At 48.9% G+C, this 15,525-nt stretch overlaps 1 protein-coding gene across 1 annotated transcript; it reads left to right on the forward strand.

The window, feature by feature from the left end:
• Positions 1-13,961: 13,961 nt before the first annotated feature.
• LOC120703713 (chitinase 1-like) lies at positions 13,962-15,153 on the forward strand. The gene has a single exon (XM_039987874.1). It carries the CDS (start codon positions 13,994-13,996, stop codon positions 14,954-14,956), a length of 963 nt encoding a protein of 320 aa, XP_039843808.1. The 5' UTR covers positions 13,962-13,993; the 3' UTR covers positions 14,957-15,153.
• Positions 15,154-15,525: the final 372 nt, after the last annotated feature.

Consider the following 15,525-nt stretch of genomic DNA (forward strand, 5'->3'; position numbering starts at 1 on the left):
AGCTTCCTTCTCTCCCGAGCTGCTCTGCTCTCCGCCCCTCACCTCCAATCTGCAACTCGGTAAGATGGAAGCATGGCCATGGAGGGTGAGCTCGAGCTGTATGCGCCTGATCTCCTCCATGCGGAGGGCCAAGGTCTGCTCGATTCAGCTATAGGGGGCACAGATCGATGAGCTAGCACCCCGATTTGACATGTCCTTCCCTGAATCGATGAGTTTCCGGCAAATAGTGGTCCTACAGGCCAACAGCCTCCACAAATTGTACACGCACAAGCTGCTTGTGCTCCTCCTTCATGGCTGCCTCCGCCCTGCACCATCCGTCCCATGCTCCTCCGCCCCCAACACCACGGTGTCAAGCCCCGTCCACGGCTCATCGAATCTACCGGCGCTGGCGCCTAGTGTGCCGCGCTCTCCCGTCGCCGTTCTCCCGGCCAGCACCGGCGCCCGCCACGCCGCCTTGCTACAATCCTGTGGCCACCTCCTCGCAAACTCGCAGTGCGCCTACTCGCAGCGAAGGACCAACTCCGCCGGTTGCGCGTGCACGTCCGCAAGGCCCTGGTGGTCGGCGGCATTATTGCCGCCCCCGCCGCCCGCGTCGGTGGCGCCCGTGTCCATGTTGATTGTGCCGGCCGTGAGCACGCGGCCGCTGCCCTTGGACGAGGACGAGGCCTGGTCCGCCGCTGCGGACGCCACGTGCAGCAGCCACGTCGGGGCAGGCCGGAGGCGACGACGAGCACGGCATCGGCCTGGGCCCTGCCGCCCTGGGCGAGAGAGAAAGAGGGAAAGAAAGAGAGAAATTGGGGAGAAACAAAAAAAAATAAGCCGACACGTGGGCACGGCATCACGTGTGGCATGATTGTTGTTGTTGCTAGTACCATGCTAGGTCGTGACATTTTTTCTATTGCTTTCAGAACAACAGTGTAAAATAGGAGGAGACCATGAGAAAATTTTGGGACTCATCTTTGAAGATGTCTGGAGAAACAGAACGCCACTCATCTCTGATGAAATCCATCGCCTGACCTATGCATGTCTTGACCTTGTTCTTCTTAGTTTTTTTTTGCTGTTGTGCGTTATGACCGAGAGTTGAAGTTGCAATTCTTCCTAGCTGAGATTATGGCTGCCTATATTGACAAGTGGACTCTAATTTGTAATATGTCAAGCTGAGATGTAATATGGTCTGTTTAGATTCTCTGAAGCAAGATAAACAAGACTCTGCTCATCTTTGAAGCAAGCTCATCTCTGTGATGTAAATGCAATAACTTTTTATGGATTTTGTTAAGATTATGAAGAATCAATTGGAACTATGGTTCAGATATCTCTTTAGCGGTCTTGTGATGTTATTGGAAATTCAGACATATAAGCTGCTTTGCTTTGGCGTCAGATGTATCGACATTTCTCTAACAGAACTGTGCTCGCTTTGGCATTATTGATTCGTCGTGCATGTAAGGCAGCGTTTAGTTCCGAAAAAAGTTTGTGAAACACATGAATGGAGGATTAAATACAGTTGAAAAAAATAATTAATTACACAGTCTAACTGATTTATACGAGATGAATCTAATTATGCTAATTAATTTATGATTGAACATTAATTGTCAAGTAACAACGAGATGTGCTCAAACTCAAAATTTTTTCACCAACTAAACACCCCGTAATTTGCCTTGCGTGCAGCTGCAGGCGCCTACCTGACCTGCTACTTCCTGCTGCATAGGAGCAACACTCAGCAGAGCAAGCGGGCTTCCCTGCATAGGATAGCAGGCTCGTGTGGGACACGATAATTAGAGTTCCTGATTGATTTGTGCTATACTAGAACTGTAGCAACGTTGACTATTAATTAGAGATATTAAATAAAAGCAGTTTGCAAAATTAATTCCACAATTCCTGCGCTACTTTATGAGATGAATTTAATGAGGCATTTGACCGCATGATTAGAAAATATTTACTGTAGAATTACTGTAGTCAATCATGAATTAATTACCGTCATTAGATTCATCGCGCAAAATTCCACTCATATGTGAAAAGTTTTACAAATAAATTTTGTTTAGTATTTCTTCATGCATGCAAATTTTTTTTGTAGCGCGAGTAGTGCAATGAAACCAAACGGGGCCTAAATAGGTGGGCGTCGCAGGTGGTGTGCAGGCCGCCTGCAGTAGCCCTGCTAATGGGTTGGAACCCGCACCATACCCAACCCCACCCAAAATTAATATATTTAGATACCCAACCCCACCCAACCCAATTAATTAATTTCTCAACTCTAACCAACCCGCCCCATTACAAGTGGGTAATCCATAAAAACCCATGGGTTCTACTATGTAGAGGAATTTAGTGGTTTTATATTTAATGTGGGGACCACATATATGTCTAGCAACACTACTTTGCACAGAGTATCTGTTAGTCATATTGACTCATCTCTAAAAATTTCAGTCAATTTTGATAAAATTTTATAGTGTGAACGCGAGATTTTAATTCTAGGGTCCGGCTCTTGATGTGGAGCCCACGTGTAGTTCTAGCCACGCTGCTTTGCACAGAGTAGCTGCCAGTCGTACTGAGTCATCTCCAACAAATTTCAGTCAATTTCGATAAAATTTTATAGTGTGAACGCGATGTTTTAATTCCAGGGTCCGGCTCTTCATGTGGGGCCCATAGGTAGTTCTAGCCACACTGCTTTGCAAAAAATAGCTGCCAGTCGTACTGAGTCATCTCCAACAAAATCCAATCAATTTCGATAAAATTTTCTGATATAAACACGTGGTTTTAATTTTAGAGTCCAGCTCTCACGTGGGACCCACATTTATATATAGTTATATTATTTTGTAAAAAGTATCAATTTCAACCCACGCCAACCCGCCTCAACCCGTATTTATATAGAACCCGTCCTGACCCACCCCATTAACTAATACAACACATTTTAACTCATCCAAATACACTCTATTTCAAAACCCACCCCATAAAACACATTTCAACCTAACCCATTAGCAGGCTTAGCCTGCAGGAGCGCCTGCCTCCATCCCGTTGCAGTGGCGCTGCGCGGAGCTGGCAGAGGCGAGGTGCGCGCGCGTGGGCATGAGGCGTCGTGGGGAAGGAAGAAGAAAGGGAAAGGGGAAGGGAAAGAGAGGTGGCTGACGAGCGGGCCCCGCCCGTCGGCGAGAGAGAAAGGGTGAGCGGATTAGGAAGCGGGTGAGAGAGAGAGCAGCTTTGGGCTGGCTGGGTTGTTGGGCCGGTCGGTATCTGGGTTTGCGCGGACGGAAAGGAAATGAAACCAGGCCCTGGGCCGAGCTGGTCTCTTTGTTCCCACGTGAACAGCTGGGAGGCTGGGCCTCTCGTGCTGCACAGGGAAGTAGGTGGATTAGGGCCTAAGCGTGCTAGTTAGCAGGCTGGGTTAGATGTTAGATTAGGTTAGCAAGCATTTGATTTAAATTTGAATCCAATTCAAATTTAAATCCCACACAAAGATCCAAATAAATTCAAATAAGAATCAACTCATTCATGCATGATCATGATCTGATTAAATAATTTTTAATGCACACATTTTATTTACTAGAGATTCTAGGAAGGAGCAAATTAGCCTTAAATTGTAAATAGCATTTCATGGCTCACACAATTCAAACAAAGATTCTTTGAAATCCACATTTTTCAAGCATCAAAATTTCTGGGATGTTACACAGGGGTTCTAAGTGAAGATACACAAGATAAAACAAGTTGGCTAAGAACGCTAGCACGAGAAAGTAGGTCGGAGATGCGAAGGGTCACATGGAAAGAATTCTAAAACAAGCCGGACATAAGTCGGATCAATACTATACTTAACAACTGATTGTTACATGCACTGTTCATTTCTCTTTTTTGACAACAATGTGAAAATCTATCAAACTATTCGTTATTAACAAGCAGTCTGCAGTTAGATTTCAGTAAGTGTAAGCTGATAATCCAGCAGGTAAGACATCTCCATCCTTTCGTTAGGCAGAGCAATCAAGGTATCGCCACAGCCCCACAAATCACATATTTGCCTCCACAAATCACATATTTTGATAAAACCAGCTGCGAGTAGTTTGGCTAACACTTTCTTGATGGCTTCACGCTTGTCTGTTGAGAACCATCGTAGACGTTGCTTCTTGGGAGTAGCTTTGGGGTCGACTTTTAGGGCATGCTCAATCAACTCTTTGGGCACCCCTGGCATATCTGCTGGTTTCCATGTGAATACGTCTCGGTTGACCCTAAGGAAGTTGACGAGCTCGAGTTCCTATTTGTCACCCAGCCCTGTGCTGATTATGGCAGTCTTGGAAGAGTCTCCTTCGTGCAACTAGATGGTCTTTGTGCTGATGTCGCTTACTAGCTTGATGGAGGACTGGCTTGACTTCTTAGTTGGTATCAAGTCTTTATACAAAGAGAGCTCCTTTGCTGCAGCAAGTACTTTGCTTGCAGTGCTCGGGATGCAGATGTTGGAGGCGTAGTCGATTGCCTCCCTATCACATTCGCATGACTTCAACAGGTCTCCTCGGAGGGTGAGCACCCCTGTCTTGCCTGGCATCTTGAGTAGCAGGTAGACATAGTTAGGAACAACCATGAATTTTGCCAAAGCCGGTCTTCCCAGGATGGCATGGTAAGAGGATTCGAAGTCGGCTACTTCGAACTTGATGTGCTCCGTCCGGAAATTTTGCTCCGTACCAAAGGTGACAGGGAGGGTCACCGATCCAATTGGTGTAGAGGAGTTCCCAGGGACAATGCTATAGAATGGGGCCTTGCTTGGAGTAAGCATGCTTGTGTAATTGAGCCCCATCTTCCTCAGAGTTTACTCGCGAAAATCAGGTTGAGCCCGCTTCCACCATCGATGAGTACTCGAGTGAGTTTTGAGCCTTGTACGATAGGATCCAAGACGAGCGGGAACTTTGTCAACTCAGAGAAGCTGGTCCACTGATCCTCCCTGCAAAAGGCGATCGGGACCTCGCTGTACTTCAGTGGCTGTACCGCTGGCTCAACTGAGAGAATCTCGCGCAAGAGGAGTTTCTGCGCGCGCTTGGAGAAGCTTGAATCTCCACCGAAGATGACATTAACCACGTTGGCGGGTTGTTGGAAACCCTCTGGTCCTTGCTTGTCATCATCTTCATCCTCCTTGTTCGGCTTGTTCCCGGTGCCTCCAGGGATTGGGCATTGAGGGACTTGCAGATGATGATGTACTCGAACAAGGAGTGGTTGCCCTTGGGATGCATCGGGCACCTCTTGTGCAGGATCTTGTTGAACTGGTCCTGCTAATTGCCTTTCTTCTTGCCTCACGGGTTGCGCTCTATGGCCCCGATGACATCGTTTGGCTTGCTCTTGTGAATAGGGTCCCGCTGGCTTCTGTCATTGGCGCAATCATTGTTTCGCCTCCCGTTGTTGTCATTGTTGTAGCGAGGGAAGTGATCGCGCTCCTGCTTCTCTTTCGTTGGCCCACCGCTGCATCATGTCACGGAGCTTGACAACTGTGTTGGGGCGATTGCGCCCAAAATCACGGTAGAGAGTCTGCGTGGCGATGCCATTGTGGAAGTAGTCGATGATGTCTTCATCGGAGATGTTGGCGATGGTGGTGCGTGTATTGAAGAAGCGCCTCACGTACGACCTCAGGCTCTCACCATCCTCCTATTTGTATAGCGAGAGGTCGTGTCGAGTCGGTACCCTGTGCATGGAGCCCTGGAAGTTGTCGATGAAGACTCTCTTGAGGTCGTCCCAGGAGTGGATGGTGTCGGCTTTCAGGCTCTCGAGCCATGTGAGAGGAGCTGGCTCTAGGGCTATCGGGAAGTAGAGAGCCTTCGAGATCGTATCTCCTCCTGCAACATCGATGGCAGTCGAGTATAATCGTAACCATTGGATTGGATCTTGCTTACCATCGTACTTGTGGAGGTTGGTCGGCTTAAACTCTTTCGGGTACTATGCGTATGCGAAAGTGCTGCTGAGGGCCGGGAACCAATCGGAGCTGTCGAGGAGGCGACCTTGCCACCTCGCGTTGATTATGGCGCGTGCGTCGAGTCCCGGATTGGTGTGGTCGAGTCCCGGATTGGTGTGACCACGCGAGTTGCAGTGGCGATCGTGATCGTAACCATGATCATGACCTCAGGGTGGCCGATCTTCTGCGGCTGGCTGAGATTGTCGCGGCTGTTGTTGATTTCCTCTTGGACGTCTGTAACACCCCAGGTGTTAATCACCTGTAGTTTTGGTTAATCGTGTATTTGAGATCGTCATTAACACTAACCTTGCATGCATAAAATCATTTAATTGCATTTTTGCTAGTTGTTAACACATGAAATTATGACTAGTTTTCAAATCCAATGAAACATACTTTAAAAATAACTTTTAAATTCTTGCTCAAATAAACTTTTGCCTTAAAATAAAGTTGTAGAGTTTGGAATGGTGAAAAACTTTCGTGTTTATGGTTTTTCAAGTTTCAGCACAAAATTTGAAGAAAATCTTTAGTTTTGCTTTGAATAGTACATTAATGTTTTGGTTTCAAAATTTCAAATTTTAAACCATGATTTGAGCTTCAAATGAAGTTTTGTCTAAAACAAAAGTTGGAGGAAATCAAATTTTGAACAACTTTCATTCTTGGAATTTTTCGAGTTTCTATATGAAATTTTTAGTTTTGGGCGGTCAAAATCGAGCTAAGTTTTGTTGAATCATTTTTCTCTCTACTCTCTCTTTTTCCCTCTCCCTCACTCCGTTCGCCGTCGGTCCTCTTGCAGCTCGCCACCCGGCTGCCTGCCCATGCCGTCGTCTGCTCGCTCGTCCTTGCGTCGTCCTCATCCTTATCCCAAGCCGGCCGCCTGCTCTCTTCCTCGTCTCCCTAGCTCGGCCCCTTTTCTTCTTCCTCTAGCTCCCACTGACCGAGCTCGAGCAGCTCAATGTCAGCCGGCCAAATCCGTCGGCCACACCACCTCCCTCTCCGATTCCGCGCGCCCAAGCCTTCCCCACCCCTTCCTCTCCTCCTTGCTCGCCTATGAAGGCAGCTCCGGCCACCGATGCGGCTGCAGTTCCACATCTCGTGGCCGCTGGGCACCTCATGGCAGCTGCCAGTCACCTTGCTGGTGAACTCTATCTTCCCGGCCACCAGGGGTACCACTACCTATGCCTGTGTATCTAGCACTCCGGTCCCTGCAGCACAAGATGCTCCTACACGGTGGCTCCTCCATGTGCTGGTGCTCCTTCCCAGCACTTCAGTAGGCAACAGGTCTATTTCCTTCCTCTCTCTCTGTCCCTGTTCCTGCGACTAGTGAAAGAGAGGAACAGTACAAGCTAGTTAATTAGTGACGCATGTTAGTACTTGTATATTTTAGATCTAGTGACCTCCATATTAACATAATCGTAGCTCCCAAAATTATGAACTCTTTTCTGTTGGCCTACTTGTGACTTCACTGACAAGTGCGTGTTTGTTGATTTGTTGTTTCAGACTGAAGTCACTATGATTTAGCATTCTTGGAAGTAATCTAATTCATCAGTTTTGTGCTTCACAGTCAAATAAGAGTGCTTCTGAAATGTTGTTGGCCTCTTCAGACATTTTTTTTTCTTCTCTCTTGTAAATATCTCACTTGTTAGATGCATGGCTAATCCATTGTTCCTTGAATGAAAGAAATTAAAAGAGCAGACTCGTTAGCCTCCTAGAAACATGATCCATCCAGAACAATTACCTATTGTAATGAACCATGTTAAAATGTGGTCAGAGTTCTTTTTCTGTACTCCAATTAGTTCAAGTGTCCTAAGCTAGTCAAATAGGAATGTGATTGTACGAAACTCCAAAGAGCAAGCAGTCAGCTTTGGCTGTTTCGTGCTCCTCCTGTACAGCTAATTTTCTACTGAGGAAATAGAATGAGAGCCATTTGAAATCGTTTGTGTATAAATCATTTATGCATAGTCCATTCAGTCCTTGACTCGTGGTCGCCCCGGCTCTTGTGCTGTCTCCCAATAACCATGAATGTAGCTTCGGCAGCAGCTCTTGCAATCCTTTTCTCATGTGCAGATTACTGACGAGAGTTCTTGAGTAAAAGAGTATAACTAGGTAGTCTTTTCGTGCAGATAATAAATGAATAGGAAGCCACTGCTATCAGTAGAAGCATTAGTACTCACGACAGCTGGGTTGCTAGAGTGTTGTGAAATAGGAAATCTGAGCAAGGTCACCATAACCCGGCCACACCTGTTGTTTCACTGTTAGCACCTTGCGTTTATGCATTCAATCCTTTTCAGTATGCATCATATTTGGTTCAGTTCAAAACAGTGCTAGCATGGCATGTGTGCATATGTGCAGTAAAATAATCAAACTTCTTACCGGTGCCATTAGCATAAACTGATAGCTAGCTAGTTAGCTAGCTAGCTTGCTTCTTTAATGAGATGTTTTTGTGAAACATATGAATGCCATTAACTTGTATGAAGGAGGAGTTTAGGAAGTAAATACTTCAGACACGAAACAAATAAAATTGGATCATCATCAGCTTGCACCCGGTTATTTTTGTGCATGTATGGAAAATATTATGCAAGTATTCATACTGATTTGCATTGCACTATTGCATTCATGTAGAAACCGTGTATCTGACGTCGTAGTGGACACTCTGGAGCAGCAGGGATCCCAGGACCGGCAGGGGAAGGAGTAACAAGGCCAGCCCAAGGCTGGAAAAGCTGGCCCAAGGCCTTGATAGCATTAACACTGACTTAGTGTTAACTCCAGGCAAGCCCCGGAGCATAACCCTTAATTTCAGTATTCGATGTTTATTATATAATTATTGTGCATTTCCGTTTCTAGGAGTTGATTGGAACCGTAGATGCATGATCCCTAGGTTTCCTCAGTTACTCTACTAGTGTGCAGGTCGTTAGTACTGCTATGCTTAATTAGGGCTCGGTAGAAGTCGAGTGATTCCTGTCACTCGCGAGCTATAGGTTCTGGTTACTTAGGGCAAAGTGGTTTGAGAATGAATCTGTGAGAAAGAAAAATGGAGACCGGGCGGAGAGAAATTGGATTATGGATATGGAATGTATGGAAAGTAGCTTCCGCCTGTGTCGATTGAGGACCGTACCGTTGTTGGCAGTGTTGACCGAGTTTGAACAGTACTAACCACATGCCGGAAGTAGGAGGTAGTCGAAACCGGTAAGCTAAATACCTGATTTGCAACAATACTTTGAATCGCGACCTGCTACTCTGGGAGTGGGATGATGGCGGGTGTTGGAGTGTATGTCGCCTCCTAGTTCTCTGGGAGTTCGCTGTGAGGGACCCTTCACCCGGGTTTTGGCAGGCGTGATTCAGACGTCGGGGTAATGATGGGAACGGTTGACATATGTGGTCCGGCGTGGCTACACGTGTCGTGTGAGTTAGGTCCACCTTGCAAGGTTAAATCGGATCGATTCGCCGTCTCTCTCGGTTAAGAGAACCTTGGTCACTTTGTCACATCGTAGTAAAAAATTGAAAATGAGAAGAGAAGTATGATGAGATATGTTCTGGTACTCTGTAAAAATTTATGTGATCAACCATGCTTGCTTTAGATGTCAGGCAAATCTAGTTGGTACTTGATAAACTTAAATTGTGCTAAAATATTGAAAGTAAGGATCTAGTATTAGTAGCCTTTCAGCAAAACAAACTCCAGAGCCAAAAAACTTTGCATGTCTAGATATTAGGCTAAGTGTACCCGTGTCGGGTAAGTCTTGCTGAGTATTAGTATACTCAGGGTTTGTTGTTATCCTGTTTTCAGGTAGCGGCTGCTGGTTGGAGCTAACCAGGATTCACATTGGTGGGCACGATGTGAAGTCCTTACGTCATCGTAGTAATCGTTGTTTTTCTAAACTAAACTTTTATTTAATTTCCGCTGCATTTTGAACTTTGATATTTCACGTAAACTTGTTTGTAAAACTCCGCATTGTAAATTAAATTTGAGAACTTCTATCTGCTTGTAATCATCTGTGCTCGTCTTCGTGCGAGACTTCCAGTGTTTTCGATCCTTAACCAACAGGCTGCCGGATTACACCGTTTTAAGTGCGTGTTTACTTGATTAACACTTAAGATGATAGTTAGCGCACTTAAGCCGGTTTAATTTAGACGGTTCTGTCACAACGCCCACCTCTTGGTCGCTGGGGCCAGCGACTTCTTGTTCTTCTTGACGCGGAGCATGAGGTGGTTGTTGATGTCGAGGATGCTACCGATTGGCATCCCCGCCTGGGGTACGACTGCCTTGGGCGGCAGCAGAGCTTTGCTGCCCTAGATCCTGAGCGATGCAGCGAAGACAATGGATTTTGCCTTTCTAGCTAGGTGATGGCTGTCCTTGCGTGCTGAATTACTCGATCCATCTCTGGATTCCGTGGAAGTTGCATGAGACGGAGAGTAGCTTCGGTCATGGTTGCTATGGGGGTATCAAAGATGGGGTCCCCCACAGCGGCAAACTCGTCATTCAAGTTGCGAGGCGAAATAGGAGGTTGGCGTGCGTGTTCGGCTGCACGCAGTCTACGCTGGGCCCTCCTCTCGTTCTTCCTCCTGGCAGCTCTTCTGGCATCATCTTCATCTTGGGGAGCGTCTACCATCAGATCGTTGTTGGAGATCTGACCGACTGTCGCATTGGGATCACGTTGGCTTTGAGCCAGAGGCGGAGCTCCCCATGCGGCATGGTGGGGCAGCTGCCCCACCTACCGCCAGAGTAGCTCCACTAGAAGCTTCTTGTCTTCCTCCTTTCTGGTGAGCCGGCGAGCATGGAGCACGGCGTCGCGGCGGTCAGAACTGGCGGCGACGGCCGTCATATCCTCCGCTCCGTGATAGGAAGAGAAGGAAGCCCAGTTAGCCCAATGAGCCGGCCCAAGTCCAACTGGAACTAGTTCCCAAAGGCCAAATCCCTTATTCTCCGCAGCCCCACTCACATCCGCCGATCCGCGGCGGCGCCGCACCTTCCGCGGTCCGGCCTCCGCAGTGGCGTAGCTTGCCACCACGCCGCCCGCTACCTCCACTGGAGCGTTGTCTCGTCGAGCTGTAGGCCTGCAGCCGCCCCGCAGCCCCGGCCAGAGGCGCCCCGTCCGTCCGACCCCGAGCTGCGCGGCATCGCCCCAAGCGCCGGCGGGAGGCTGCTTTGATGGAGGAGGAATTGGTGGGGGAGGTCGCAGCGATGCCAGCGAGCCAACGCAGCGCTCCGCCTCCATGCCATCACGCATTGCCGGTGTGCACCGCGCCACGCCGCCGCCCCCTGCCGCAGCGCTCCGCCACTGTGCGCCCGCGCTGCCACCCACCACCGGTGCGCGCTGGCACAGCGCCGCAGGCAAGCTTCCGGCGAGGCGGCGACGCCGACGACGACAGGTGAGGCGGCGAACTTGCCTTTCCAGGCTGCCCCAGCTAGAATTTTGGGCGAGCTCCGCCACTGCTTTGAGCGTTGACATCGCCTTCATGTGCGTTGATCGTGGCCATGAAGATGTGGCGCTCTGGAGAGTAGCTGTCGAGTCCTGAGCTGGAATCGACGAGGACAGTTTCTCCTGATCTTCCCTCCTGAATAGGAGAGAGAGGTCTACCATGTTGGTATGGTAAATCCTCGATGCTTGCCACTACTCGTGAGCAGTCGGGTGGTTCTGCGGGCTGGGAGCCTCTCCAGAACTTAGCTCGGAGTTGTGATGTGGCAGCAAAGATCAGATCCAGATTGTCGTTCGAAGATGATTCGATGCCATCATTGAGTCTGAGTAGGTGTCGAAAACGGGAGCCTTCCGGCCAGTGGTGGCACCTTCGTCCTTGACGTAGCATTGGTCGTCCAAGTCTACCTCCCATGTGTAGTAGATGGATCTAAGCATCTTCTAGTAGATAGAAGATGCATTGCGTAACCCGAAGGTGGGTTGAACGCGATGAATCTTAGATCGGAACCGATCTAAGATTGATCGGAGAGCGAGTGGAACTCATGTTGAAAACGAGTTTTTCCTCGATCTCCTTGGCGAGGTCAGGGAGCAGCATGTCGCCGAGATTAGCAGTGCGTTTGTCAGCAGCGACGCTTCTTCTCATCGGGGACGCCTCCGGCTCCTTGGGGTTGGCTAGGTGGCTGTCGAAACCACCCGAGCCATTGGCGACGCAGATCCAGGAGCCAAAGACGAAGATGGTGCCGCGATCGAGCACCGCGCAGTTGAAGTTGAAGTTGGCCATCGAATTCGCCGAGTTGACCTTGACGAATACCCTGACCTGGCGCGCCAGCTGTCGGTGTTTAGCCGCCAAGCCTGCTCAGGGATACCCCAAGCAGTAGGGTTGTCGGTAGGGTTTCGTCGAGATCTGGAACCGATGGTGCAAGGAACACAAAGCTTTAGATAGGTTCGGACCGCGAGATACGTAATACCCTACGTCTTGTGTGTTGTTTGTATTGCCTTAGATGCTGATGTTGGTTGCCTCTGTTTCAAGGGTCCCTGCCCTCCCTTATATAGTCTGGGGGGACAGGGTTATATGGAAATGCCAGTCGAATACTACGCAAGGAGGCCTTCCCCATGTCTATCGAGTAATTTCCTTCTATTCGACTAGTCCTACTTCTGTACGAGTAGTTATAATTGGATAAGATACATATCATGCGCTATCCCTTATTCTAGAATACTCCACGCCTGTGAGCAGTCCCATTGCCCCGGGTCTGACACGTACACCTATACGACTTGCTAATGTTGCGTGTGTATGCACTGCCGTAGATCGTAGACGCATGCCCGCAGAGACAGGCTGGATGATGGAGTAGTGCCACGCGCGTCATGCAAAGTGACAAGTCAAATTTGACCAGCCACAACTGATTCTGACTTGGCAGCATTGCCAGTCGTAGATACTGTAGTAGGCAAGTGTATACAAGTAGCCGAGAGAGACGTACCGGAGACACGATACCTCCGATGCATGATCCTGCTCGCTGCATGCTGCGTGCTGCCTAATTTCCATGCGCGATAAGGTCAAGTATATTTCTACATCAGCAGTTTCATAAATCGTCCCATGCAGGTTTATATAGAATTTCTTATATGGTGGCGGTGAAAGAGAGCAGAGAGACCAAGCTAGTTTGTTTCACGAGGCAAGTGATTCAGTCTAAAATTTAAGATTACGAGACTATTATTTCTCACAATTGTACGAGTTGTTGTTGCAATGCAACTCATAATATTTTTTTTCTATACATAAATTAAAGGGTTATGCATTTTCTATGATACGGCTTATATGGGTTGTCTATTATGTCGTCTTAAGATGACGTGGCAATGCATGGGATGGCCTATTAGACTACACCAATGTACTCGTTGTGATGCCATGTGATGTGATGTGCCGCTACCTGTACGTGTGTGGCTAACCGCCTTCCACGACTCATTGATCAGTTAACAACTATACTAGGTCGTCTCCCCGTTTTGCAGCCTTGTTCTTCGAGATGCATGCGTGTACAGTACCAGTACAATCCTATTGCTTTTCTCAAAACAAGTACATGCAAAGCATAGACTATTGCATACACCCATGCATTATACTTACAAGCATCTACAAAGTACATGTGCCCTCACGCATATCCTTATGGAGACACACAAGTTATGCATGTATACCCTAATAAATCGATCACATGAACGTAATATGTACGATAACATATAGATAGGATAGGCAGGCAAGCAAATTTGTGCGGCAACAGGTATTTCATGAGATTGATGAAGTTTTTACCGACGTTGAGCGCCTTATGATTACCACTGAACAAAATATAAAAAATACATAAATACAAATGCCTGTGTGTTGAGTTCAGAATTCGATCTCATAATGCAAAGTGTGTTATTAAGTTGAAGACTCAGCATTAGATGCAAATGTTAAAAAAGAATGCATTTTCATGCGTGGTCTTGGTTCATTTAGCAGCCCACCTCCGTTTCATCAATAAGATAATAAGATCAATCCAGTACGACTACTATTCCTAGAGTTGACCACTATCCCTTATCTCTCCACTGTACGTGTGAACTTGTGCACACACTGCCATGATCGAGACACCTATAAAAGGCCATGCGCGCCCACGGCTTCTGGCACACAAAACAGCTACCACCAGCACAGCAGATAGACGACATGATGAGAGCAGTGGCGTTAGTGGCCATGTTGGCCACTGCCTTGGCGGCTTCCGCGCGCGCCGAGCAGTGCGGGTCGCAGGCCAACGGGGCTCTCTGCCCCAACGGCCTCTGCTGCAGCAAGTGGGGCTGGTGCGGCTCCACCTCCGACTACTGCACCAACGGCTGCCAGAGCCAGTGCGGCGGCGGCAGCCCACCGAGCGGCGGCGGCAGCCCACCGAGCGGCGGCGGCGTCGAGTCCATCATCTCGCGTTCGCTGTTCGACCAGATGCTCCTCCACCGCAACGACAACGCGTGCCCTGCCCGGGGCTTCTACACGTACGACGCCTTCGTCGCGGCGGCGAGCGCCTTCCCGGGGTTCGGCACGACGGGCAGCCTGGAGACCCAGAAGCGGGAGCTCGCGGCGTTCCTGGCCCAGACGTCACACGAGACGACCGGCGGGTGGGCGACGGCGCCCGACGGACCCTACGCCTGGGGCTACTGCTTCAAGCAGGAGCAGAGCCCGTCGTCGTCCTACTGCCAGCCGAGCTCGCAGTGGCCCTGCGCCGCCGGCAAGCAGTACTACGGCCGTGGCCCCATCCAGATCTCGTGGAACTACAACTACGGCCCCGCGGGCCAGGCCATCAGCCAGGACCTCCTGGGCAACCCGGACCTGGTGGCCAGCGACGCCGTGGTGTCGTTCAAGACGGCGGTGTGGTTCTGGATGACGGCGCAGTCTCCCAAGCCGTCGTGCCACGCCGTAGTGACCGGGCAGTGGAGCCCCTCCAGCGCCGACCAGGCGGCCGGGAGGGTGCCCGGGTATGGGGTCATCACCAACATCATCAATGGTGGGATCGAGTGTGGCCACGGCGCTGATAGCAGCGTCGCGGACCGGATCGGATTCTACAAGCGCTACTGCGACTTGCTCGGGGTCAGCTATGGGGCCAACTTGGACTGCTACAACCAGAGGCCCTTCGGCAGCTAGCTCAGATCAGCTGGCATGGCAGTCTTCACAACTTGGACTGCGATAAAGCTAAGGCAGAGATCGTCACACAATAACAAGCGTGTTATGTATACGATCCAATAATAATGCAATTAAGCAATATATTGAATCAGTGGAATAAAATACATGATTATATATAGAACTAGAATCATGTGTTGGAAATAAATATTTATATAAGATAATATGTGATTTTCACTGTTAAGGAAAGCGTTTAAACCACCTAAACACGATTAAGGAAACCTAATGACAAAACTCTAATGGGCTGTGATCAGCAGGCCCATTAGGCCTGTTTCCAGAGGCTGGCCCCCAGCCCCACAGTGCCTATAAATATAAGTCGTGGTTAGCACCTTAATCACACGTCATTAGCAAAACCCTAGCTACTAAGTCTGATCGCTAAGGGCACTGGAGGGGTTTAGAAGGCCAATCCCTCAAGGGCAGTGTCGTTGGTGTCCGAAAGGCTGCCGCTACCCTGCTCACGCATCTACATCAACAAGAACGCCTTCGGGCGTCATCAACTGAGGAGGCAGTAATGGCTGCTTCAACTGCTAACG

The sequence above is a fragment of the Panicum virgatum genome, chromosome 4K (genome assembly GCF_016808335.1).
Source record: "Panicum virgatum strain AP13 chromosome 4K, P.virgatum_v5, whole genome shotgun sequence".
In the NCBI taxonomy this organism is placed as follows: Eukaryota; Viridiplantae; Streptophyta; class Magnoliopsida; order Poales; family Poaceae; genus Panicum; species Panicum virgatum.

Excerpts from the sequence above, each read along its gene's own strand:
- LOC120703713 (XM_039987874.1), top strand. The coding sequence starts at position 13,994 with ATGATGAGAGCAGTGGCGTTAGTGGCCATGTTGGCCACTGCCTTGGCG.